Source organism: Oryzias latipes, chromosome 13 (genome assembly GCF_002234675.1).
Source record: "Oryzias latipes chromosome 13, ASM223467v1".
In the NCBI taxonomy this organism is placed as follows: Eukaryota; Metazoa; Chordata; class Actinopteri; order Beloniformes; family Adrianichthyidae; genus Oryzias; species Oryzias latipes.
The window spans coordinates 10,199,554-10,227,386 of record NC_019871.2 but is presented as its reverse complement, the minus strand read 5'-3'; the positions used below and the strand labels follow the sequence as shown (position 1 = coordinate 10,227,386).

Sequence of the window (27,833 nt, the reverse complement as noted above, 5' to 3'; positions counted from 1 at the left end):
TGGGGCCGTCCTTAACTGCCCCTTTTTACCATTTGTATGGTGAACAAATAAAAAGACAGAAAAGTAAAGCGTCTTGTTCCACCAACAGACTGGTTTTGTTCCAGTGCGCTGATGGAATAAAACCAGCAAAGTGAATGTGCGCTTTTTTCAAAATACTTTATGGCTTATATACGACGCAGTCCAAAGTCCATGAAAGTTTTTGCTGATAAGAGGAGCCAATAAAAGGCGCAGTGGAGCAGAGTAAACACGTCTACCTCTGCTCGGAGCGGCCCTAGTTCTGCGCATTTACATCAGCCTGCCCACTCATTACCATGTTTTATATGCCCCTGCTCTCAGAAAGCATCATGGCAAAGTAGCTCCATCCTCCCCTCCAAACGGGAAGTGAAGCAGCTTCTCGGAACAGGTGTCAGCGGCCGAAAGCTCTCAGCTCTGGACCTGAGAGGAAGTCAGGAATCTAACTTTTGCGTTCCCCATCATCCCCTTTTTATTCTCTTCCCGGCGCACAGCAGGCCTATGCCGCGTTTTTAATGTTTTCTAAAATGGTAGCCAAGCTGACATCTCTGCAGCAGGAGCTCCTCAGCGCCCTGCTGGACTCGGGAGTAACCAAAGACGTCCTGATCCAGGCCCTGGACGACATGGACCCCAGCCCGCCGAGCTTTGGAGTAAAACTGGAGAACTTGCCCCTGTCGCCCGCTGCGCCGCAGAGCGGCAAGATGAACGGCGCAGACCCGGACTCCAAGCCCGTTTTCCACACGCTCACCAACGGCCACGGCAACAAGGGCAAATTGTCCGGGGACGAAGGCTCCGAGGATGGAGACGACTACGACACCCCGCAGATCCTCAAGGAGCTCCAGTCGCTCAACACGGAGGAGGCCGCGGAGCAGCGCGCAGAGGTGGAGCGCATGCTGGCGTGAGTTTCTGCCCCAAACATGAAGTTCCGCCAACATTTATTTAAATACTTTAGTCGTCCAATAAATAAAAATCACTTAAATCTTTATTAAAAGTGATACATTTTCCGTGTTCTTCTTTACTGTAAAATTGTGGCCTCTATAGTTTTTTTAAACAAACAAAATGGCCACATTTACGCATAAAAACTATCGTCTTTGGTTGTTTACAATTTTAAAATAACGCGCCACGCTTTGGTTTTCACATTCTAGTTACTAATTATCCACATGGATTGTGTTATTTTTTATTTCTTTACCTTTACAAATTCAGCTGAACCTCCCCCCATTTATTATAAACTTTAGCTCCTATCAGAGATAAGAGTTCTCCAAGAGAAAGTATTAGTGTATTTTCTTTTTGTTTAATGTTTCGTTTATAAAAAATAAATAAAAAAAATGAAGTTGAAATAATTTCCTCTCCAAAGTGAATTAAAACAAACAAAATAAAATAAATAAATAAAAGGCACTTGAGCCCCTCTCGTCTACTTAAACGACCGGAAGAATATCAAAACTAACCCACGTGTAGTTAAGTTATTATTAATTTTATTCTATAAATCATCAACTGAAAGATACACAGTGGCGTGTGATTAGAGTGAATGGAGATCTGGTTATTCATTGTCAAAAGTTATAAACTAACATCTCCCACTTAACCCGCACACTTAGTTGCAGGCCTCCACATTCTCCAAAACAAACAGACGTGTGTGGGTTTGCTCTAATTACTGATGTCCGAGTGTCTGCGGCTGCCGCATATCTTTGATTATGGCCACAGAAATGGCTGCGCCTTTTTCTTCTTCCAAAGAAAATGTCGTGAATTTCAAAAGTTCAACGGCTAAAATCTGGCGCGCAATACAGGTAAGACGTTTTAACGCAGGTTACTATTATTTTTGTAATGTCCAATTTGTGCGCAAATGTCAAAATAAACTGATTTATTTTTTATGCAAATTCTTTTTTATTAAATTCCAATTAGTCTGACGTTTCCAGAATATAAAGTGCCATACATGTACTATTTTAATTTTTTCTCAAGCTATTCAACTTAACATAATATTTTTTATATAAATGAGAACTAAGCATATGCAAATATAGCCTACACAAACACATAACATAATAACATTTCCCTGATTAAAAAAAAAAGTGTTGACAGTTTATTTGACAAATTTCTCAGCCTCTCTAAACCCACTTGAACTAAACTTTGAAAATATTTACAACCTGTTGAATGGGCTGCAATGATTAACGGCTGTCTGCTTGGGGGGGCTCTTTATGTCCGCAAACCCTTTAAACTCACAAGGAAGCTAAAAAGCAGATACACCAGCTTTGATTAACTCTTTTCAATTCACAATTTTTTGTCCTCCCTCCTAAAGCCTTTCATGAATTAAAATGTCATGACTTTGAATATTTATTATGATTAAATGTGAAGTGATTGTTTTGTTCCAAAGCTGCGTGTTTAACAGTTTTGAAATGAGCTGTGTGCTTTGCTCCTGCATGTGTTTTGCCTGAACCCAGAGAGGACCCATGGCGAGCGGCTCGCATGATCAAAGGTTACATGCAGCAGCACAACATCCCCCAGCGAGAGGTGGTGGATATCACAGGGCTGAACCAGTCTCACCTCTCGCAGCACCTCAACAAGGGCACGCCCATGAAAACCCAGAAGCGAGCTGCCCTCTACACCTGGTATGTCAGGAAACAGCGGGAAATTCTCAGACGTAAGTTTATATTTGAGCTTCTCAAAACTTCCGGCCTTAAGAGAATTTTGTCATTATTCTAAAAAATATAAATATATGAGCAAAAAAGCAATAGACTTGTTCTTCAGATTCATATCATGTCCAGTTTTGAGGGAACATTTCCATTTTGGTTTTACAGAGTTCAACCAGGCCGCAAACGGTTCAGGTGGCAGCATGTCGGACAAAAGCAACCAGGATCCAGCCTTTTTTTTCCCAGAGTTCAACTCCTCCGGTCAGGGCATGAGTCAGCCCGGCGACGAGGTTGGCAGTGAACCTTCCTGCAAGAAAATGAGACGTAACCGTTTCAAATGGGGCCCTGCCTCCCAGCAAATCCTGTACCAAGCTTACGAAAGGCAAAAAAACCCCAGCAAGGAGGAAAGGGAGTCGCTGGTGGAGGAGTGCAACAGGTACGCAAAAAAATCATCTCTTTAAGGCTGCCACCCAAAGATTTTTTAAATGTTCATTTGTTTTGTGTTCCCGCAGAGCTGAGTGTCTTCAGAGAGGCGTCTCCCCTTCCAAAGCTCAAGGCCTCGGCTCCAATCTGGTCACAGAAGTGCGGGTTTATAACTGGTTTGCCAACAGACGTAAAGAGGAAGCCTTCAGGCAGAAGTTGGCTTTGGACGCCATGGGTGCTCCGGCCCACGGCATGAGCTCACTACTCTCCCACAGCTCCCCACATCATCCCCAGACCAGCGCATCACCTCCCAGTAAGAGGCCAGATGGAGTTACCTTCCACAGCAGACACATCAGTGATTTTGAATTCATTATTGCCATGATTTTTTTTTTAAAACCCATCAGTGTTTGTCCTCAGTTTCATTCGTTTTTGGAGTGAAACTCAGCATAAGTTTGAGACTGAGTTGATGTGATCAGAGCGGCACAGAAACAGAAGACCAGTGATCAATGAGTGTGAGTGAGTGAGTGAGCTGAGCAAATGCCATTGTTATTCTGATCTTTGAAAACACACTGAGAACAATCCACATTGTACCTGCAATCTCCACTCCAAAGTCAGCATGGAGAGAGGCATGACACAAAGGGCAGCAATCCTGTGACAGGCCAGGGTCAGGCCCGGGTCAGGGATGGGGGACGGACACTTCCAGGTCTCCTGGACGAAACACCGTCAGGTCCACATTCCCCTGTCATGTATGGGGTCGCTAATGAGGCGCTGATCGGTTTTTGCTCTCCTTCAGTCCTGACGTTTCTGCTCAGAGCCATTAGTATAGACGGTCTAAAGTGCTGCATTCAGAAAAAACAAAGCTGCATGTGTGCCCATCACTCACTTTCTATATAAGCGTCATTTGAGAGTCCAACTCGGAACGCATTGTTGTCCCCTCGTGTTCGAACACGGGGCCACCTTTGAAAGAGCAGAAGACATGTTTGCCTTTGTTCGCTCTTATACCATTGGATAAACTGGATTGTCTGTTTGCGCTGGACTTTTCGTTGTTGCTGCTCGGGACACCTGACCAGGCGTTGACCTAAGGTTGTAGAGCTTGGGGGGGGGGGGGGGGGGGGGGGTCAGCAGTGAGGTTGTGGCTGCAGAAGGGAAAAGTCAGTGGAAAGCCCACCCCTCCACCACCAAAAGAAAAAAAAAGTCCTCAGTGGCCTGCTTACAAGGTGTCCTGCTGGCATTCTGCCGACAGCATCAGCTGTTTTTCAGTGTCATCCCTGACCTGACAATAACATGCCAGCAGGGCTTCTCATTGCGTTGCTAGGGCGCCGCCTGTATTATGCATGCTTAATGGACAATTAAAATCCTTTGCTACTACATCTCCCAGGCCTTTGATAAGGGGCTCTTCTGACTTCTATTTTCTATACTCTGCCTCAACAGGGGCTCCCTTTGTCAGTGGTGTATTAGAAGACCGCGGTGACTGTAACCCAGGTTCATTTATCTCTGCTGGGCCAAAAGGAGGACGGGTTTTAAAGACCCCCTCCTCCTCACCTCTGAGGCCATCAGTATAGCCACAGAGGCTGGTAGCAGACTGGGAGCAGCAGGAGCTGTCCTCTGGGTATTGGATTTTTTTTCTGGCCAGACAGGACTGATCACCCCTTGTTCTCCTTCAAAAAGATTCAGTAATCCCCCCCCCCCCCCCCCCCCCCCACCTCAAATCGCTGCCTCACCTTCAGTCTTACGAAGGAGGTCACTGCTGGGTCGTTTCGAGCAAGCTCCTCTCGCTCGGGGAGTTTTTATTGATTCTGTTTTGCTTCGTTGATCAGTCGGTCACGATTGGTCGGAGGGTCAAACAGTGTGACGTGCGGTTTTGCTGTTTACTTTTCTTTTTTTTTTTTTAGCAGCATAAAACTGATCGTTTGAGTGGATTAAATGAGACTTGTGTTCCCCTGTGGTGGTTCTACCTCTAATTCATCCATCAGTAGCCTAGACTAAGCTTAACAAATCCACCTCAGCTCAGCTTGTCACGTCCCCAAATTTGAGCAGGATTGGAAGAGCCCAGGTTTCTACTCATAAGCAAGTTGCATCTTTTTTTTTCCGCTAAAAAAGGCCAGCCTGATACTTAAGAGTTGATCAGAAATGGGGAAAAAACTGTAGAGCTCAAATTGCAGAACTTCATTGCAGAACCAGTTTTGTTATGGAATCTCTACCTTAGCCACATACATTTTTTCAGCATTACTCTGGTCCATAAATGCTTTTGCTATTATAGGTTGTGCAGCTAAAGTGCAGCAACATCCTTGAAAAGGAGTCTGTATTAAGATCGCTGCCACTTTCTTTCACATATTTCCACTCAAAAACTTAGAACGTGAATGGAGACTCCACTATAATTTAATATTCCTGCACAACTCTTTTTTCTCAAATTTATCTTCATTTTTAATTTATTTTTAGAGATCAGAAAGATAAAATAAGGTAAAAACACTTTTTTTTACAAAGTAATGTAAAATAATTGTCCAATATATTTTTTCTGTATTTTAATGTACATGATGCAACTTTAGAATGAAGACCACCTAATTTTACAAGCAATTTTGCTCAAATCCAATTTAGGTTTTCCAATCTTGACAGTGTCGTCCTTCCCTTTTTATCTGTTTGAACATATTAAAAATGTAAAGATTTATTCTTTAAGATTCTATTATAGCAAATAAACTTCAATTACTTAATCAAACAATTTTTTGAAGCACAACAAAATCCTTTTTTTTAAGTCACCTCCCCCCCAAATTTTGTCTTGCTTTAAAATGTTTTTTTTTTTGTTAATGCATTAGACACTTTTAAATTACATGTAATTCAAGCTACCAGAAATACAATTTCCAAGTAAAATGTGCCATTTGCTTGTTTTTCGGTATTTGTTGCTTACAGTCAGTCAGGCATTGTAAGTAATAGTCGGGCTGTGCTGTGTAAGCTCCCTTTATCGTTCTGCATGTTAACAAACCAGCAGACTCGGATGTTCAGGATCAGATTCAGCAGTACATTGGGGGCTCGTCCGTGGGTTGTGCTGCTCTCTGTTACCTCAGGCTATTTTGAAATACAGATGCTCACACAGGAAAGAGGGGCTTGCTCTGCACTTTTCTCTGCCCTGTCTTCCACAGAGCCTCAATGAGTCGACTGCATACGTCCTGCAGAGACCCAGGAGGTCTGTTATATGCAACTGCTCTACAATGGGCACTGCCTGGGGTTGGAGAGGCAGGCTTTGATAAAACATGGGTCACACAGAGAGCTCAAGCCTTTAAAACCTGCTGAAAATCCTTGCTGCCACTCCTCTTTTGAGGTTCTCGCCCTCCCCCTGCTCTTAAGTCATACTTTTATTTTTGTTTGTTTACTCTGGAAACCAAATTATAGTTTTTCCTCTTCTTATTGAAAAGCTGGAAGCATTCGAGAAGATCAGGATGGTCAAAAAACGTTTTTTTCTGTGACTTTAACTCATATAAGTTTCTGTGGGAGGAATTCCTGCTGAAGCCGGAGAAACCAAACTGGACTGAATAGCATCCTTTTCTCCCTCCAACACTTAAAGAGGTCGCCCAGCTCTGAGATAACTGACTTTTTATGAGTCCTTTTCCATTGTGTAGCAATGGGGGTCATGAGTCCAATGGAGTGCTTTATTGTTCAGCGGTAGTGTTTACAAGGCATGGCAGGCTGTTGTGGACTTGATAGTATGTTGCAGGAGACATTATGAAGTCTGCTGGCTGCACAAAATGGAGGACGGCCACTTCATACGGCCCTGCAGTGTCTGTATTCAAAGAAACGGTGGAATATTGTCACAAACCTATTTGCCAGGTTTCCCACTGATAGTTAAACGTAATGATTATTCGCTATTCTAGATTGTGTTTGTTAGTCTTAAGGCGAGTTTGAAGCAGGAAACAAATCAGCCAAGTGGCACATCTGACTGTTTATATCCAGCCTGACTGTCTTTGGTGCAAATTTCAATAAGCTTTATGAGTTTGAACAGAAATTCTCGTCTTTTGATGGATTTCCACAAGGATTCCAGTTTTATAGTAGGCTAAAAGTAAAAATAAAAGTCTGAATGAGGTTGTCTTCCTGCACTTTTCTGCTGCATTCATTAGGAAATCAATGCCCTCCCCTCATTGCTCACCTCTTGTGTCAGTGCCCCTCCCTTGCTTTATCTTAAAACAGTTGTATATCAGCGCCTTCTGTCATGTTGGACCGACTTGTGCTGGCTGCTCGGGCTGTCACACCTGGGTCAGGGACGGAGGGCCCAGGAAAGATGGGAGATCTGAGAGCAAACAGAGTCTGTCTCTGTGCTGTCACTGAGGGGAGGTGCGCTCCCCGTGTCCGTGTGGGGCTGAGCCTACAGGATAAGAATGTGTTTGACATTGCTTGTAATTGTGTAATGTTTACTCTGTTGATATCAGAGGGGTCCTACATCAGCAAACAGGCATTTGATTGTCATGTGGGAGGGGGGGGGGCATTCCTTTGGGACAACATGGGTCTAAACGTGAGATTTATTTCCTTGCTGCTCCTTGAGTCATTAATAAGTTTGTGGAATAAAATTTGAGAGGCTACTTATTGTACCGTTTACGCCTTTGCACAAATGTGAGACAAAGGGCTTTTCAAACTGGATGTGTTTTTCTCCACATTTTAACTGAAGGGGTTTGAATGGTAGATGCCATTGGGCTGGTCATCACCAGTGTTTGTGTGATGACCAGAGACCCTGTTGGGAGTTTTGCTGTTGTGACTGCGTGTACATGGTAAATGGCCTTGGCTGGGCTTCGCAGATAGCAGCAGTGGACGGGTCAGTGTGTGTTTGTTTGCCCTCTCCTCTGTCTGAGTCAAAGAGGTGGTGAGTCTGGTTGGTTAGGGTGACGGGACAGAGGGGTCTTGGAGGGGCGTGCGTCCTCTTGCCCTACATACCTGTAATGGGTGCAACACACAATGAAAAGTAATGGACTAACACACCCTTTTTGTCTGGTTTTCCCCTCTTTTTCAGTGCGATACAGCCAAGGCCCTGGTGAGGCCGCCTCCTCCTCCAGCATCAGTCACCACAGCAGCAACGGCATGGTGACAAGCCAGTCTGTGCTTCAGCAGGTGTCTCCGGGAGGCCTGGAGCATAGTCACAGTCTGCTGTCGCCTGACGCCAAAATGGTGAGCGAACACATCTGGGCTTTCTGCGCTTTAGATTAGATAAGGAAAGGTCCCTTCACCTCCTCTGCCTGGACCCGCTGGTAAGCGTCAACAATTAGCACATTGTGCTGTTGTGCGAAGGTGGAGCTGTGGTGGCAGCCTTCGCCACAATCAACCACACATGTGCATTGCTGAGCCAATAAGTCTGACAAAGAAACGTTCTCTCTGTATTGATTAAACGCCATGCAAACTGAAGTCAGAGGTGGAGAGCTGCTTGTTCTGCCAGAGAAATGACGCCAACATTTGCTTATGCTCGAGGTTTTTTTTCTGCACCTACAGTGCTTCTCCCCTTTGCTCTGGTCTAATATTTAATCAGTGACCAGGAAACACGTGCATGGGCTCATAGCATCTGAGCTGCAGTGCAAAATACCTCTGATATGCATCATGCGTCCAAACTTAACATCCTCTCTTTTACCAGTTTTTTTCGAGAGGGATCTGTTGGGGGACAGCAGGTCAAAACTACCATATATGTGCAGGTTTTAAATGTAATGAGGCATCAAAGAGGGCACACAAATGTAAATGCATGGTCACTCTTTGAGCTTTTTCATTTTATTTTCAATGCACATCTTTGAACTGAAACATTTCCTTACTTTTTCCTTTTTTTTAATGCATTCCCCTTATCTGTGTTTTCTTTGACTTACACAAGAGCAGTGTTGTACAGAAGAATCTGAACTGAGTCAACATTTATGTCTCATGTTAGCTTAGGAGTGCACATCAGTTTCACTTTGAACATGGATTTACACAGCAGACGCCCGAGCTGTGTGAACTTTGAGTGTCTGAAAACAAACGTTACAGCCATAAAGTCATTTCATTTCCCTCATTTCTCTTCAGATTTCAGGTTCAGGTGGAGGACTTCCTCCTGTCAGCACTCTGACAAACATCCACAGCTCCCATCACAGCCACCAGCAGACGCAAAACCTTATCATGCCTCTCACTGGAGTCATGGCCATAGCACAGAGTAAGTCCAGAACAACCACCACATGGGTAGAATTGTCCTTTTATTCCCAGAATGACGGATTGACCTTGACGCGTCTCTCCAGGTTTGAACACGTCGCAGTCTCAGACGGTGCCGGTGATTAACAGCGTGGCGGGCAGCCTTGCAGCACTGCAGCCGGTGCAGTTTTCCCAGCAGCTCCACAGCCCCCACCAGCAGAGCCTCATGCAGCAGTCCCCCAGCCACATGAGCCAGCAGCCATTCATGGCGACAGTCACACACTCACACAGTCAGTATTTACCTTTTATGCTGTTCAGCCCCGCTAAGCGAGAAGTTTGAGGTTATTTTAAGAAGACGTCTGTTCCTTCCTCTTCATTTTTATGTTGAATAAATGAAGCTTTATTTATAAAGCAACTCCCTCAAAGTGTTTTACAATAAAATGAGAGACAAAAAGAAAATTGGGAAGAGTAAGAACTTTTTAATCTCTGTCAAAAATGATACTATTGACTCACAAATTGCGGGGCAAACTTTTTTGCTGGTGGCACCTGTCCCCCCTTAGCTCCGCCCCTTGGTAGAACTTTCTTCAAACGTTAAGATTAGTCAAAAATCTTCATTTAGTTGCATCTAATATTTGGTTTCATCCCCTTCTTTAGTGTACTCTCACAAACAAGAGCCCCCGCAATACTCCCACCCGTCACGGTTCCCTTCAGCAATGGTGGTCACAGATGCCAACAGCCTCAGCACCCTGAGCTCCATGTCCTCCAACAAAACGGTGAGTCTTTACTCCACATCAGATCACTCAGTTAGGATAGTGTGTGTCTCTTAGTAAAAATGTGGGTGTTTGCATGGAAATCAGCATTAAGATTGTGTTGATGGGCATAATTCACCCTGGAATACTCAGTTACAGCACAATCGAAGCACACAAAAAGCTAAAAATGTGTGTTTGTATGTGTGTGATGATTTTGTTTAATTCCTGTCATATTAGGATGCTCCTGTAAACAAGATGGTGCAACTTGGGGGTCTCTCTTGGGTAAATACCTCTTTATCAGTTCAGTCTTGTAGCTGGAATGAGTGACACTGCACACAAGGCCAATCATTGAAGTCAGTTTGTCGCTGATCCTTTTACTTCTTGTTTGGACTCGCTGCTGATGTTCAAACACTCTCAGACAAACACATGAGATGGATGTATGGATAGGACACTCCTCTCAATTCCTATTTCCTCTCCAACAGCTGTCTAATCAATCACATGCTCCCTTGGCCTGAACACTTCTTGATTAATGCTCCCTCTTTCACTTTCTTTCCTCGCAGAGAGTCATCTCTGCCATCAGGAAATGAGATCTGTTAATCAAAGTTCCCGAGCCTCTTGCGGCTGCTGCTTTCCTCCATAGAGGCTGTAGATGTGACGGATCAAATGAGGGGGGGTTCTTTTTGTGTGTGTGTGTGTGTGTGTGTGTAATTACACTTCTTCCTCTTTCCGACTTCTCCCTCCTCTCCGTGATCGCTCTTGCCTGAAATGTTGTCCACGGTGCTTTCACACGCTCAATTTCCCACGGTGAGGCAGCGCGCTCGTACCGTCCTGATGGGCTGGCAGCTGAACGCAGCGTGTAGAGTTCATGCTTTGTCGGAGGAAACAGTTTCAAAACTAACAGTTAGGGCTAAACCCTAATAAAAGTTCACATATTGCTAATGGAGTAGCAGGAATAAAACAGCACAACTACAAGTAAAATCAACAGGCTCGCTTGTTTTGTTTTTTTATTTTTGTTTTAAAATAGATATAAAAATAATGTGCTCTAGACTTGATAACTTTTCTTCATTTATGAAAAATATTTCTTTAAGAAAATATAGTTTCATCCTGTTTTTCAATCTTTCACAAAAAGAGAAATTCATGGGTAAAATGTTATAGTTAAGATTTTTAAAGTTTTTTGTGAAATGAAAGAAAAAAAGGCAATTGCAGTTTAGCAAAAGTCTTTTCATTTGGTCGCTAAATAAAATCCTTCCCTTTAACATAAAATAAAAAATATACCCCCATCACTATACTTACCATCCACCTGTTTCTGCATGTAGGTCACACCGTTATTGTGCAGGATTTTACTAACTCTTTTTTTATGTGAAGAGCAATTTGGAATTTTCTTATCAGGACATCTTTTAAAGGGGGCAGCCTTCTTCTCGTGACATGACCGGCGTGGTCAGGCTTTATAGCTCTCGCTGTTTACCAAGAACCTTCCATTATACCTGAGTCTGTTTAACACTCACCTCTGCCCAAAGCTCACCGTCTAATGACTCGGCTCTTGGCTGCAGGTTCGCTTTTATCAGATGAAGTTGTTTGCTGGCCGCAGGGTCACTCTGAGGTCAGCTGCCTCCACCCTCAGAGAAGCAGGTGAAAAATAAATTCCACAAACATCCTAACAAAAATAGAGATTGAAAAAAAAAAGACCTTTTCAGAGTCAGGGGGAAGAGGGATGGGGAATTTATTTGGTCAGGTGTGGTAGTCTCAGGTGAAAAGGTGGGAGGTATTTTTAAAAGTAAAAAAAAAAAGCAACACAAGCAGAAATCCCTCATTTACATCAACATAAGGAGTATGAGTGCACTTAGAATACGAAAAAAACGGTTTCTCTGTATCCTCTAAAGTCTCAAGATTTCTCTTTTAGACATTTTTTGAGCTGAACACAGCTTTTTGATATGCTAGTGCCAGCTATGCAGATTTGCTGCAGTTTTTTTCTGATTTTTTGACTACTTTTACCCTGTGAGAAAAACATCCGTTAACATTTACATGTACAAAACAAAATTAAACGCTTGATCGCTCTAAAAATCCTGGAACCGGTCATAGGTAATGGTCTCCATTGCAGACTTTCTAAAAATTAATAATGAACTAAAACGTGCAGCAACAGTAATGTTTTAGGTATTTAAAAATATATATACACATATACATATCTAGAAATATTTTTAATTCAGGTGCTTCAGATTCAGTCTACAGAGCATGCAGTCTTCTGCTCCAAAAGACAAACCGCTGCAAATATACAAAACCAAAAAAACCGAGTGACTGCATCAGGCAAAGGACACAAAATCAAAGCTGAGGGATTGTATTCATTAGTTATTATTTCTTTAGCATCTATCCAACCATAAAAAGAGATGTTTTTTCATTGTTGATAAAATGTGAAATATTTTTTAGATGGGAAAAAAACCCATTGAAACTTCTGCTCGATATAGTTAACGCATTTAAAAGTATGGTTTAATATCAGGTCCCTCATAGAAAGAACTGAATGCTGATGAAAAGCTGTTTTAATAGCGTGCATATAATATATATTTTTTCCTCATTGCATGAACACTCTGTTAGTTTTATATTATGGAAGTTTATTTTTCTCTCCTTTCTGTTTCAGTGTCCTCTTCAAGCTTGGTGAGAGCGTCCACCTGACTTCCTCGCTGCCCAGCAACTAGAGCACATTTTACCACCTTCTCACCTCAGTTACCATGACAACTCCTAATAGCTCGCAACAGCGGCCTCGCTGATGAGTCAGTCAACAAACACACAGGAGTGATGACGGTGGGCAAGACGGCGCAAATGAGAAATGTGGACAGAGGTGGAAAAAGAAAAAAAGGATTCAGTTTTCCCTGCACACGAATGATCAACAAGGATGCACAATTCACGGCAGTCTTTGAAAACAGTGTTCAGCTCTCCGTGCCTTCTTATGATCCTCTGTTGTCACAAAGGAACAAAAGCACACAAAGGAACTTTGGGAATCTAAATGAAACCTTTGTGAAGACTTCAACACTGATTTAAGTTGGAAATATGACAGAGAGCCCTCCGCTGACGTGTGTGTGGAGGCTGTATTTAACTTGCACGTGAGCAGACTGAGTAACAATCAGAATAACCTTTATTGATCTCTTGTATGCATTTCTTACTGGGGCTTTAAAGGAGTCTTCCATTTTATTCATTGGCACACAGTTTTCTGTGCTGTTGATGCCTGTGTGCCTGTTGTTTGAGTTCATTTTGTAAACTGTGATTGAAAGACTTTGACAATCTTGAAAGGACTATGCAATGTCTGTGTGTGAGTGATGCTTTGTACGACGGGGATCCTGCACACGGCTCCACACACTTGAGGCTGGAAATGACTATGCACTATCAGCTGTGTAATATACCCCTCGATAAAGCTGCCTGTACCATAAAACAAGAGCATTTAGATGTATGTGTGAGTAACATGTCAACGGACTGGATCTTTTCTAGCTTCCCTGCGATATCAAGAACGCTCTTTAGTAGAGGGAGCACTGTGAGGCCTTCCCTTTCCATGGAAACCTCTGACCGTTGTTTGCACACATGTTCAGGTGAATTTCAGGAATGGGACTCGGCCTCCCCTTATCTCCCCTACTTCCTGTAACAATGTGAAATGGGACAAACATTGTTAATAACTCCTCATCATAAATCATGATGCAGGACCCCCCCCTCGTAAAAATAAACCCAGAAAGGAAGCAATCATGAAAGAGAACCTTATTGTGGAAGCAGCGACTCCAATCATACAGGAATCCAGAAAGGCTGGGGTGGACCCAGACGCCCACACTGACAGTATTATTGTGCTTTTATTAGGGAAATGATTAGGTCCCAGCTGAAAAAGAAGAACCAGCGTCTTCAAAGAAAAAAAAGAAACACAGTCAAAATCTTGGATGCTCTTTATGCTTTCCGAAATTCAAATTCAGCATTTTGATTCTGATTTTGAAACGTCCCGTCCAGCCTGTGAGTGTGCAGTTCTGTCTCCAGCGATAGGTCATGAAGTTGTTATAGCGTGGTTGGTTTTTGACTGTTATCGGCATATCTGCTGCCATCTGATCAGAGGGCACTCATACCTGTGTGACCACATGTGATTTTATTTTTTTTCTCCTTGTGTATTATTTTTGTACAAAATTGAAATCAATTGTGAATCATTATTTATACTTTATGAAAAAAATATTCATATTTCAAGTAAAATGTTTTTTTTCCAAAGCAAGAACATGCCTGTGGATACTTTAATGGTCCATTTACATTTCTGAAAGATATTTTCATGTGTTATTGATACATTTATAAAATGTTACAATTCAGTGGAGGACTTAGTTCAATAAATGCAGTTTCGTAACGCCGCAATGAAATTTATAACTGTATGTTCGCACCAGCAGTAGGAAAGGGTAGTTCAGTGTTTATAGCTTCAACAAAGATGTGGTGGTGTTGCAGTTTGATAAGAAAAAACGCCGCTTTGAAGTTCATAAGAACATTCGAAAAAGCAGGTTCAGTAACCTCTTGATAGCTCTGCTCATTTGGACCTTTATCAGGGGTGACTGCAATGTAAAAAGTAGAGCTGTGAGGTATGCATATGTGTATAAATCTTCAGATAGATAACTGCACTAATTTAGAACATTTCTTATTATTATTATTACTTTTGTTTCAAGTCTATTCAGAGGTCATTTTAGTTTAGAATTACTTGTTTTACCTGCATCTCTTAATTCTACGATGAAGTTCACCAAAGGATTTTTATTCATTTTTATGTATTATGTTAAATGATGTTATCAATGCTACATTTAAAGCCTTTTCACATTTTGTTTAAAGGGTACCGTAGTTACTCCACGCTTATCTGTATTTGTCCCACCAGAGGGCAACAGAAACAAACAATACAAGCATGGACATTGATATTTAACAAGTGTGATTTTTATTTTACTGTAATTTTTGGAGTTTAGTCCAGTTTTAAAGACAAAACCAATGTCCTCCACAGTTTTTCTACTTTTTTTGGTAGAATCCTTTAAATGCAGCTGGTAGAACATGGGCTTTGTCTCAGCCTGCAAAGGTTTTTCATCCTAAAGCCAACATTTTGCCAGAGCACTCCAATACCTGAGAAAAGTTCATATTTGAATTTGAAATCTTTATGTTTAACCACTAAGTACAAATAAAACAAGGCATAAAATATGCAAAATAAAACAGAAAGCAAAACCAAAAAATGGAAGAACAAATGGGCATCACTGAGACACACTGTGGACAATGACCGTCATACACTGGACAAATTTGGTTTTGGTATTGTGGGGTATTTTCTGTTTCATGTGCAAGTGTGTGTCCAGTGCAAGAAAAACAAAATACATGTTTTTCAGAATTAAATTTGTCACTGAAAATAGAGGGAAGGATCTCTCAAACTACTACGTGCACAGGTTTGTTCCAAACTATTCTTACTTACTAAGACATTCTTATATGACATTTTTCAACCTTTTGTTCGGAAGTGGTTTGTTTCAATCAATCAGAGCAACAAACCAAGAAAGACAAGCAAACATAACATGAAATAAATAAAAACAAATGGTAAAAAAGATAAATAAATGCAAACACATTTGCATAGTTACACACGTACATATAAATGAATAGAATAGAACAGAAATGATGGCGTCTGTTAAGGTATATTATAAGATAAATAATATAATATGTTACATGTCAATCAGTCATTGTATTGTGGGACATTTTAGTATACATCATAGCATATTGCATATTATCTAACTATAAAAGGAAAACTGCTATATTTGCAGTATTTTAATATACTGAAAAATACATTATTTCCACATATGGAATAAGTTGTCAATATCTCATTGCTCAATATATTAAGAAATAAAATATTGTTTCATAAGGGATGCGTAGATACACCCATATATGCATCCACATCCACTACCTTGATTAAGGCTCAAAGCATTTACAGTCCCATTCACACAGATTCACACACTGATAGTGGCAGAGCAACCATGCATGTTAATCGTACCACCAGGAACTTGACGAGGTTTAGCGTCTTTCCCAAAAACACAGCAACACATGGGCAGCCAAGGCAGCATCTGAATCTGTGAGCTACCAATCAAATGTCAAACACTCCACCTCTGTGCCACAGCCGCATCAATCTTCATAAAAAAGTGTAGCGCATGTTTGACTATGTATTCTAAACTCTCCTTACTGTATTTTTCCAAAGTAAGCGGGTTCACCACTGTCTTATTATTTTCTGAGCTTTACGTGTTTTAATGTTTGGGTTGTCAAGCTGATGGCTCCTCTTTAGAGCTGAACAATCCTCCTCGTATTTTATGCTAGAAATTTGTAGGTACTTTTCTGCTAATACGTCATGTCACATACTCGGAAGAAAGTAAAAGAGGAAGCAAGCAAAATGGAATAGCACTTCAAAAAAAGAAACTTTAATTAACATTTGGAGGTATAATTAGAAAGTGGCACAAAAACTGATGTGCAGTTTCCATGTGGTGAATGGTGGAGGTCCAGTGGATTGTAGCTCTGCAGAAAACCAAAGCACAACCACAAATCAAACTTTGTTGGCTAAAAGTGCCGATGTTTTTATGAGCTGGTCTCTCCGATTGACTGCTGTGGAACTTCTTAGAGGTGCTGATGATTTAAATAGTGATCCAATGTTGTGCCAAAATAATTTCTATTGGGTTTTTTCCTGTATATTTGTAATAATTTTAAACTTGTGAAATAAAACACATATCAAATCAGAAATAAGAGTTCCTAATCAGAAGCATGTGGTTAAAACTTAATTTTGGAAGCGAAAATCAAACATTTAGTCTTTTTGGTTACTTTGTCCTCCACTTCTGTTGAGGGCTGTGATTTAGATGATCAGCCCTGTTAACCAGAGGCTCTCGCCACAGAGTCCTGCTGGGTAAAGCCTTGTAATCCACTGATGTTGCTCCATTTGGTTTTCAATAAAGCCTTTGATTCTCAGACCCGGGAAGCGCCTAAAGATCTGACCAGATCTCTTCTTCTCTTTTAGGGAAACTGAAGTAGCAGGAGACTTATTTGCATCTGTTAAACACTGAAAGACAACACATCAGTCTTAAAGCGTCTCATCTGATTCACTGTTAAGATCTGAAAACAAACAAATTTATTTGAAGGTTTTTTTATTTTCTACAATAACTAACAAAACAGTTAAACAAACCAAAATAACCATGTCAACTTTAAATATTTTCCAGTGCATTTACTGGAGTTTGCTAAAATGCAGAAAAAGACTCACTGATGGACAGTAGAGAGTTTGAACGTTAAGGTAAAAACTTCACGTTTGTGCAGAAATGGTTTTCCCATTCATGACGGCATCATCCCCACAGCCTTGATCTCCCTTTGAATGAAAGTTCCTCAGAACAGACACCATTACCCAGAAGGGATGGCGGTGAAAGACATATGTTCATTTAAGCTTGTCTGACATACATTGCATTGATTGAATTCCATTGAAGCCAACACGCCTATTTACAATATTAGAGATGCTCTGATGCCTTATTTGTATCAGTTATTTTTCCACAGGTGAATTTTAGAAGACAGTTTATGCATTATTTGTCTGTGCTGCTGTTAACTTAATTATTCATTTTTCAAATCTTTGCTCATTTTTTTAAGAATTTTACATTTTCAGTTACGCCTCAAACTGGTTTGATTTCAACTAAATATACAAGAACAGAACAATACCCTTCCAATTTTAAACTTTCAGGAAAACTATAAGTGAAACAAATCGTTTGACCCTCTTTAGCATTTGCTGTTCAACTTTGACAAAAAAGGAGAAAAAGACAACAAGCAGCACAGAGGAATACTCATTCAGCAGTTGTCATTTTACCAGCATGAACTTTCTCTTAGTTTACATCTTTAAAGGTAAAAACTATCTCGCTGCTTCAATTTGAAAATAAGGCATACTGTAAACGCCAAAGAGAAAACAATCCAAGCTTTGGTGTTGTGATTTACACTTTTATTTTCTCTTTTCACCTCTAACTAAGTCTGTCTTGTCTCCCACCTCCAACGAGCGGCTTTAAAGTGTCAAAACTTCAGATAAAAACTGACGAGCTCTTGTTTTAAATCACAGTTTGTTTAAAAACATTTATTAGAATATGATTAGGACATCTTTTTGTTATTTTTTTGTTAGTCAACTCAAAAGTGTAACTTAGGTTTTTGACAGAATCACTAGATTGAATTATTTCAAGCCTTTTTTCTTGTAATTTTGAGGATTATCGCGTGCAGAAAAGGCTAATTTAAAGTTTAAGGTGTCAGAAAATTAAAATACCGCATTGAACCAACCAACAACAGCAAAAAAGATGCATTCAGCACAAATGTCAATCTTTTCCTTTCCCCCTGCATCAGGTCATGTTTCATTAAGGCCTGTGTTCCTGCATGTGTGTTAAAAAGCTCAGATTGCTTTGATAGCTGCCTCCAGGTCTTCTGCATTGTTGGGTTTGGTGTCTCTCATCTTCTTCATCTTATGTCAGGACAACACAGTTACATCATGGTGTTTGAACCAGCTTTTGGTTCTTTCTGCAGTGTGGGAAGATGCCACGTTCTAATGGAAAGTTAATTTCCTTCAATGCCTTAACGCCGAGGTCCCATTTTTTCTGTTTTTTTGTAAGACCAAACCGTGGGGTTGAACTCATGGTCCCTGGACAGACAATCTAAAACAAGATTCATGTAAAAATTCACAGGCAGAACACTGCAAAAACAGTGCAAATTTTTTTTGAAAAAAACTATTTTAATACAATTATTTTAAAAGGTAAAACATCCGTCAGTGAGGTAAAAAAAAAGGGTCTTATAATTCCTTAAATTTTAGTAACTAAACCTGTTTTCTCAAATTAAGATTAGTTTTCAATTGAAAAACTTTCTTGACAGAATTACAATTCTTTCAAAATGGATATGTTTTCTTGAGACCAGTTTTTTTCTTCCGTTCTTAAGATTGAGTTTTTTTGCAGTAAAAGCTTTAATGCCTGAGAGGCAGCAGGTGCTTCCTCACAGGCTTTTATCAAAACTGAAGTAGACGGTCAGCGAAGGGCAAAGAAAGTTTTCCAAAGATTTTACAGTTTATTGATCTACTGATGTCCTATTTAAAAAAATTAATTCCAACAACATACGTAGAACAGAGAAGCAAAACAAAGCATCAGAAAGTGTAAGCTGCAGGGTAAATGTGGCTGCATGTTCAGATGCAGCAGAAAGAAAAGGCACTACATCGACTCCAACCGAGCACCGCAGGATTAATGGATAAGAGCACCCGGCAGGGGTCAGGGGTCAGGAGGCCGCTCACGGTCAGGCCTAATTGGTCACTGCCAGAATTTGGAGTCTGGAGTTTACACCAACCTCTTTCTGAAGAAAACATACACATGTATGGAGCTGCTGTGACAGAAGTATTTCATCAAAAGCTCTGAGCATGAAGGCATCTGTCATGGATAGCAGTTACACCGAGAAACGATTGGTGGTCCTCACTGTACATCATGACCATGACAGCTTGTCGCCTTTTGATCGATTATCTCTTTAGTCTATTAACATTTTGCGCCAAATCTTTTGCATTCGAAATGTTAAGACCACTTTAATCAAAAAGACATCAGGAAAGAACCTAAAAAGGTAAACAAAGAAGGAAAAATGTCTGTGATCTATTCATGAATCATACTGTTTAAACGTGACAAAGGGGAGCTGGAAACCAATTAGAGCTAAAAACTTTTAGGAATAAAAGCATAAAAAGGTGAAGAGTCAGATTAATGGATTTGCCTTTTGGATATTACACATTACAGTAAATATTTCAAAGTATGTGTGCAGTGCAACACTCTTTAAATAATCATCCTGATGACTGTTATCTGGGTGGGAGTGTTAGAAATATCCACAAAAATCTCTCCTTGTGTTGGTGCAACACAGGAGTCCTTTTCTTCTTCAGGCAGAAATCTTCTAGCACAAAGAAAAGATAAAAGATTTGAGTACGGTTGAGTGAATGTTCTCACAAACTGGCTCTATTTGCATCTGAGGCTGGAAAACTGTAAGAGTGTCTCAGAGGAGTCCAGGCAGATTGATGCTGTGACTCAGAAACTGTCGATGCTCTGATGCTGAACTGTTAATGATTCATGGGGGGTGCTGGGATGCTCAGAAAGGGACCTGGGTTAATGTTCACCTTTCTCACTGGACCTCCTCTCAGGGTGGGCTGCTCACATCCGGTCCATGGCAGCCGCAGAGCCGAGGGTCTGAATGACTGACTGACTTGACTGGCCTGCAGCTAAACCCGGCAGGCTCAGTGGGGAGCTCAGCCATGCTGAGGGGCTCGGGAGGAGGAGGAGCAGGAGACTTGAGACTGATGAGGCATCGTCAGTGCTTAAATGGATCTCAACAGAAGCAGAAAAGCAGCAGAAAAGGTGACGGGAGCATGCTCAGAGCGTCATGTGTGATGTTTATACGCCTTAACAAAAAAGTCAAGAAGAGTGGGCCAGGCTTAAAGGAATTCACAGCATCTAGCAAAACATAAGATGATAACAAAAACACACCAGAATTTCATTTTTGTATGTATGTTATCCTTTTTCTATTTGGCGTGAGGAAATATCGACACCAAAACTTGTAAAAATATACATATTTTGTTTTTAAAATGACCCATTACTTTTATATTTCTACTCTAAACCTCATTTTGTTTATTTAAGTCTAATTTTTTTTATAAACAGACTTTTCAGTTCATAATTCCTAATACCAGAGTGAGAACCAATAGAATAAGATGCTGATTCTCTATCAGGATTTTCATTTTTTTCCTCTTTAACCCAGATTTCATCAGTTATTAGTTATGGAACATGTGACATTTTAGCATTTTCTCCAGTTGCTTTTGCTGTTCTTTGTGTCTTACAGACACTGAGTGTCTCCACTTTAACGCTAAACATTAAACCACTTTCTTACTGTGGGGTTGAAGATAGATTTAACTTTTTAACACTGTAATTGTCAGGCGTACAATAGAAAATAAGCTGTGTACACTTTAAAAATAAACTTACGCTTTATTTTCAATTTCCATGATTGTCATGTATTTTTGATTTTTTGAGTTCCATCCATCCGTCCATCCGTCCGTCCATCCATCCGTTTTCATATCTCAGGGTTGCTGGAGCCGATTGAGCTAATGTTGGACAAAGGCAGGGTACCCTGAACGGGTTGCCAGTTTGTTGCAAGGCCTCACAATCTCACACACTTAAATTCACACTTCAGGGATCATTTAGAGTCATCACTTAACCTATGAAACTTGTTTTTGGACTATGGGAGGAAGTCGAGAGCCCTAAGAAAAACCCATGGATGCCAATTCCACACAGAAAGGTCCCAGATGGGATTTAAACCAGGACCTTCTTGCTGTGCGGTGAGGGCGCTAACCACTATGCCACTGTGCAACCCATCTTTTGAATTGATTGGGTTTTTTATGCATACTATACCTATTAAATTTAAAGTTTACCCAGATATGTTTGCAAAGTATCCTACCAAATCGTCAAACTATGATATTGACTGAAAGACACACGTACCCAGATTGAGAAATTTCTCAATAAAAGCAAGTTTTAATATTTCTTTTCTGTGATTTTTGTCAGGTCCACTCTCTTTAGTCATTCAGTGAGGTGCAAGAATTTTAACAGACCTTTTTGTTATGACTGTTGAGCAATTTTTAAGAGAAATTTTTCGTTCCCAAAAACGTTTTAAATGAATTAATCTCACATTTTTCTTTAATTAAAAAATATGTATTTAGTATAGCCCTTAGATGGATGTAGGAGTAAGAATAGGTGCATTTCAAGACTAAGGTGCAGAACAGACCATCTCTTCTTTCAACAGGAAAGAATAACTATAACTATAACTATTCAACCAACTAATAGCATGTAATATATTAAACTACTCCACAAATATGTGGGATTAATTATAAAATATTTTTTTCCCAAAAACAAGGTCTACTTTATTTTAAAACTCCCAATATTTTTGCCTGTTATGTTCCTCCTGGAAAAAAAATCATAATGCAAATAAAAACAACAGAAAACTTAGAAAAATACCAAAATTTGATTTAACTGATTATAGAGTCGTTTTGATTCAAAAGAGTGTAGTTACTTTTTATTAAGCTTTGTAGAATTAATCAAGGAAAACACAAACACAGCTCTGAATAATCTAAAATAATTTCTTGGTGCTAAAATCTGCAATTCACAAATAGGTAAACAGTGACACCTGCTGTTCAGGAATTGTATTACAGCATGAACGACCGAGTTTTTCCCCTTTCCTGATTCTCGTAGGTTCAATTTCCTCATAGGTCAATCCACCTGTTCCTTTTTTCTAGGTTCAAGCCTTAAAATCCCCAAAATCCAGTAAAATAAAAGAAGAAACTGTATCTTCTAGATTATAGGAATTATGTTTACGACAATTCTTGACCTTCAATTAACTCCAAGGCGACGACGGATAGGAAAAGTAACAAAATAACACCAAATAAAGCAAAATAAATAAATAAAAAAGGAGAGAGAGATAGAAGAAAATGAAAAAAAAAACAACAACTTTCAAGGTATGAAAAAACAAAGCCACGTCAGATGCGGAAGAATAGAGAAGTGTTTGCTGGAAATGCCTGCCAGACTAAACTCAGGAAAATGTTGTTTCCGCTTAGGTCATATTATTACTGCTGACTGCTGTTGTCAAGATGGCGCTGCGGCCAGGATCTGGGGGAGGCAGCAGGTATTTTAGCCTTTTAAGTACATTTTCTTGGCTATAATTAAATTTTTATCCTCTCATCTCCACTCGAATAGCATTCAGCCTCACATTCGGTGCCCAGAGGTGCCAGAAACACAGCGAGGCAGGCCGGGTTTGTGTTGCCGAGGGGGATGAGATGAGATGGCTGGTTGTCATGTGTCAGCTAACGTTAGCTTAAAGCTCCTTTCACTCCCTGACCATGGTCCGAAGGAAAAAAAGAATCATTCATAGAATTGTTTTCGTATTTAGAGTACTTTAAAAGAGTTTTTTTTGTTGTTGTTGTTGCTGGTGTTGTATATATTTTGTTGATAAAATACTATATCGTAATATTCATTGTTCCTGCGTTGTTCCAACAAACATTGCTAGCATCTGATCTGGAGGTATGTGTACAGGCCTGTGTCTCTGTGTATGGTTCTTTCATTTATTTATTTTTTACATGGAGATCATGAATAACGTGTTTGGTTATTTATATCAAATGGCACAACAAAAAGAGGTTTTGCTATTATTGATCCTTCAGGATCTAGAACAGGAACACAGGTTGATCTCTACATGTTATTGTTGATGATGTGACAGCAGCTCATCTTTAATGCCAGATTCCCTTGATAATGTGTAATAAAGCCAAGTTTGAGCTTTTTTTCCACATGTTCATCCGCTTAAGTCATTAAGTGTGAGGACATTGTGATCTCCTTGTGCACCGTGAAACGACCGATGTCAACTTCTCCTCATGATTTTTACATTAGATGACTTGAATAATGGATACGTTCTGGATAAAAGCGTCTCAACTAACAAGGATGTCCTGATCTTACAGTGGAATCTAACACCGGACTGAAATGCAGTGGTGATCGTAGTAAACCCCCCCCTAACAAAACTGTGTTGTTTATCCACAGAATAAGTCTGATTTTTTAAAAATTATTATTCTGGTTTTTAGACGTAAAAATTGCTTTGGCTTTTTCTTTTTGACTGTATAGAATTATTACATTTTTCTTTTGTTTAGCTAGCTGCTCTGCTATCATTGGTGCGACTGTACTCATGTTTGTCAACAAAAAAATAACACATATATTAAAATTGTCTCTTGTTTACATTTTTTGAAAAGAGCAGAGCTAAATGTTGGAATTTATGGCTGATCACTGCCATGCGACATCTTGAATAATCTGGTCTTTTGCTGTGTGGACGACACTGATCATTTTTACTAAAGTAACTTCTCTGTTTTCCACAAAAAAAATGACAGTCTTAAAAGTCTTATCTTTTGATCTATTGCAAAAGTGTTCCAATAAGTCTTATAATTATGATTATGCTGTTTTTAGCCCAAAAAAGGTGTCTTTTCTTGGACATACTCTCTATACAGCTGCAGTAGTTCAGCAGAAATTTTGCTGACTTCCTATCATCCATCTGCTTACACACTCTCCCACTAGCCTACAGCCCCTCACAACCCCAATCTAACTTTACCAGAGCAACAAAATTTGCGAGAAATATTGGAGCTGGGACTGTTTGCTAGCAGCACCACCAAGGGCAGCAGTTCTGTGTCCTCCTGGGTTGCCTCGCTCCTCTTTGTCAATAACCTTCATCTACAGCTTCACTGCTGGTAGGTTTTGTGGTATTTTCATGAGAAAAATGCCAGAAGAACATGTTAAAAACACCAAATACAACAATTTTCATCAGAGTGGGTATTTAAGGATATTTATGTGCATTTTAATCGGACTTGGACACTAAGTGCTTGTCAGTTTTTAACATATCCATCAGTCGACAGCAATATTTCCTCCTGTGAGTCAAAGAAACCTCTAAATAACAGGCATTTAGAGCAGGGGTGTCAATATTTGCAAACCAATTTCCTTTGTTTAGATTTTACAGATGCATGAAATCACTGTCTGCAGCATCAATAATCATCTTGACTGAAGCCATCTCTTCTGTCCCCAAGACATAGAAAATCATAGTTGTATGGTGCGATTACATGGCACTTTATGAGCCACAGGGCTGCCTGGTGTTCACAGCTGCTGAAGCTGCTTATCCCCCCCCCCCCCGTTAATCTTCTGGGCCACAACCTGCTATTTGCTGCAGGATGGTGACCAGCAGTGGCCGGCGGTCCCGTAAAAGCTTTTTTTTTTTCTTTTAATGCTGCCTTTGTTATCAGGGAGCAGATGTGAGACTCTCAAATCTTTAAGTAAAGCTGTATCACTGACGTTAGCACCAGTTACGTGACTCAGTATGGCATGGAACGGAACTACTGTTTTCTATATTTTGAACAGGACTTGTTCAGCACTAAAGATGGAAATTGATTTGCATGTAAACAGTTTTGCAAAAACTTTGATTTTGTGCATGGCCCTAAAGCCACACAGAGCTCTGCACATTTTGCTTTAACCTCCAATAGCATGAATGCATATTCATCAGCAAAGTTGCATGCTATAAATAACTGGTTTGTCCTTTTATTGCCCGTTTGGGTGTGTAGTGGGAACAAACTGCAGTCACTGACATCATTTCTAGACCATTTAGTCACGTATTCATTTACATGGAGATTGGATTGCTGCATTATTTGTTGTTGTAGCACTAAAGTAAATGTTTGAATTCCTCATAATTGGATCTCTCTGGGATCTTAAACCCTCCTGGCTCTGCACCGTTTGTCTCTGTTTTGTCAGTTCCAGCCTGAAGGCCTGAGTGGTAATGACTTATTCCACAAATAGCTGAAGGCCTATGTGGGTTGGCTCAGACTGAGGGAGAACTGGCTCATTCAAAGGGTTTCCTCTGATCATATCTTAAAGGCTTGGTTTTTCTGGCCAAACCTGGGAACAAGTCGCCTGTGGAAACTCAACCACGGCGTGGTGTCTGTCTACTGTGCTTCCTCTTGCTCTTGTTTATCTGCTGTGAATGTGGCAGCATCCTCAAGGCCTGGCCCTCTTATTTTTTTATTCATATTGCTCAGATTTAATTGAATGTGAATGTCTGGCTTAGTGCTGTTGGAGAAATGCATTTGTTCTTCTTTTTTTAAACATACAAGGATCCATTTTATTCTTTTTTTTTTTTTTGCTGTATACTCTTATATAAAATGCCTACAATCCAGTTTAACTCTTCAAAATGAATCTTAATTTGTAGGCCCCAAACATCCAGCTTTCTACTTACTTTCATTTCCTTGGAAAAAGAATGCAGTTGGAAAACTTCTATGCTGAAATGATTACAGAGAAATCCTATATCGTATTTTCCTTTTGTTCCTTCAGCTTCATGTATCCAGTTGGAGGGGGTCTGGGACCGCCTCAAGGTGAGTCATTCTGCTGCTGTTGGTGACTTTTTTTTAGCTTTGTTACAGTTTTCTTTTAATGCACTGCACCAGGTGCAATCCAAAAGATGAATACATGAATATGCAAGAGCTGTTTATGAAGATACTGTACCGTCTTAAAACAACACTGGTGCTGTTCATTAGGAACTAAAATTTAATGAAATACATAAACTTTTACTGGCTTTAACACGCTTATAAATTGTTCAACGTGTCAACACAAAAACAGATCCTTCTATATGAATATGTATATGATCTTCTCTGCCTTGGCATATTCAGAGTTGTGGCTTCTTTCAGCTTTAAAGTTGCATTCAGGCAAACAAATGTGTAAAGAGCGCATTTGCTCTAATAATTTAGGCTGCACCTCAGTGAATCCTCATCAGCAAGCTCCAGTGTGAACAGGTTATCAGCTTACACAGCATCTGTGAAAACAAACATTATTTAGCTGCTTTTTCTTTCACTACTTTTTGTGTTTTATACATGCTGTCATCCTAGTTACCAAAAAAATAGAGATTCAGTGACTAGTTTTTATTTTGGTTCTCTTAAATCTTCTAAGTTATGTTTTTACTTGATTGATACTAATTTAAAACCGTCCTCCGCTTTAGCATGTCCTAACAGAGTTGCTCTTGCAGGTATGTTACCTATGCAGCAACAGCAGCCACAGCAGCAGCAAGGCTTCCCAATGGTCCCCGTCATGCAGCCCAACATGCAGGGCATGATGGGTATGAATTTTGGAGCACAGATGGCCCCAGGCGCCATTCCTATCCAGGTAGCTGTCAGACTCTTTGCTCTTTTCAAGCTGCTGCTGATTCAACTGAACACGCAGTACAGACAAAACGTTTGGACACACTTTCCCATTCATTTGAATGAGAAGGTGTGTCCAGACGTTTGGTCTGTACTGTACGCACACAGAATTAGAGCTCTTTTGACCCAAAAAGCTGGTTTTTGGTTTTTCCAAACTTTTGCCATTTAAGCAGAAGGAGATGACTGTCAATGATCACTGATATGGTTCTCTTGATGTCTTTTTTTATTTTATTTTTTTATCAGAGCGGGATGGCGATGGGCATGCAAACTCCTGGGATGCAGTTCTTGGGTCAGCCGCAGTTCATGGGCATGCGGCCCGCCGGACCCCAGTACACAGCTGACATGCAGAAACAAATGGCCGAGGAGCATCAGTAAGTTTGCTGACATCTTTTGTTAGTTTTTGTGTATGTGTTCTTTTATTTAAAGTATATAATAATAATAATAAAAAAAAATGTATTTTATAAAACTACTGCTTGTGCTCAAGGACAGATGTCTCTGAAAAGGTGTTTTTTTTTTGAGTTTGCAGAGAAATTCTTTGAAAAATGTCTGTTTTGAAAACTCAATTCTGGCCTTCACTTAATGTCACCATGGGATCAAGACACATTGTGGCGTTCTTCTGGTTCCTGAAGAATATGACATTCCCCTTTCTGCACATGTTCTTTACTTTTCTTTTGCTCTTTAGAAAACGTTTGGAGCATCAGCAAAAGATGCTGGAGGAGGACAGGAAAAGAAGACAATTTGAGGAGCAGAAGCAAAAGCTGAGGCTTCTCAGCAGTGTCAAACCCAAGGTGAGCCCGTCTTCACTTTGCTTGCATCCCGTTCATATTCCACGCAGCTGTGTAATGACGACTCTCCAAACACTGCTGGGCTGTTCTCAGACGGGGGAGAAGAGCCGCGACGACGCCTTGGAGGCAATCAAAGGGAATTTGGACGGCTTCAGCAGAGACGCAAAGATGCATCCCACACCATCTTCACAAACCAAGAAGCCAGGTACTTTCCCCTCACTCTTTGAGTTTGACTTCCTGCCATTTTCCCTGTAGCCCAAATGCCTGAGTGGTGATGGGGGTTAAGGCAGCATAAGGACTGCCCAGCTGCCACCCAACAACCTAAAGCTTAGATTCACTATGAGCTTTTGTCCCATCAACATGA

The 27,833-nt window shown here is 40.4% G+C and overlaps 2 protein-coding genes across 9 annotated transcripts in view; both read left to right on the top strand.

Annotated features, from left to right (window-relative positions):
- The first annotated feature begins 242 nt into the window (after positions 1 to 242).
- Positions 243 to 14,150, top strand: hnf1b (HNF1 homeobox B). 2 transcript variants are annotated; one of them, XM_011482387.3, is made up of 10 exons: positions 244 to 910; positions 2,442 to 2,641; positions 2,799 to 3,066; positions 3,143 to 3,366; positions 8,044 to 8,198; positions 9,069 to 9,195; positions 9,278 to 9,460; positions 9,825 to 9,943; positions 10,157 to 10,201; positions 12,549 to 14,150. In XM_011482387.3, the coding sequence occupies exons 1-10, from the start codon at positions 528 to 530 to the stop codon at positions 12,567 to 12,569; spliced, it is 1,725 nt and encodes a 574-aa protein (XP_011480689.1). In that variant the 5' UTR covers positions 244 to 527; the 3' UTR covers positions 12,570 to 14,150. The 2 variants fall into 2 exon arrangements, with proteins under 2 accessions (XP_011480690.1, XP_011480689.1); XM_011482388.3 differs by lacking the exon at positions 10,157 to 10,201 and having other exon boundaries at positions 243 to 910.
- Positions 14,151 to 22,539: 8,389 nt separating this feature from the next.
- The window catches only part of synrg (synergin gamma), a 34,666-nt gene continuing 29,372 nt past the window's right edge, over positions 22,540 to 27,833 (top strand). For all 7 annotated transcript variants that reach the window (XM_020708168.2, XM_020708167.2, XM_020708169.2 and 4 more), the window contains exons 1-6: positions 22,540 to 22,603; positions 25,825 to 25,865; positions 26,513 to 26,649; positions 26,928 to 27,055; positions 27,367 to 27,472; positions 27,563 to 27,674. In XM_020708168.2, coding sequence (XP_020563827.1) covers positions 22,569 to 22,603; positions 25,825 to 25,865; positions 26,513 to 26,649; positions 26,928 to 27,055; positions 27,367 to 27,472; positions 27,563 to 27,674 — 559 coding nt within the window. In that variant the 5' untranslated portion in view covers positions 22,540 to 22,568. The remainder of the gene's footprint in view (positions 22,604 to 25,824; positions 25,866 to 26,512; positions 26,650 to 26,927; positions 27,056 to 27,366; positions 27,473 to 27,562; positions 27,675 to 27,833) is intronic.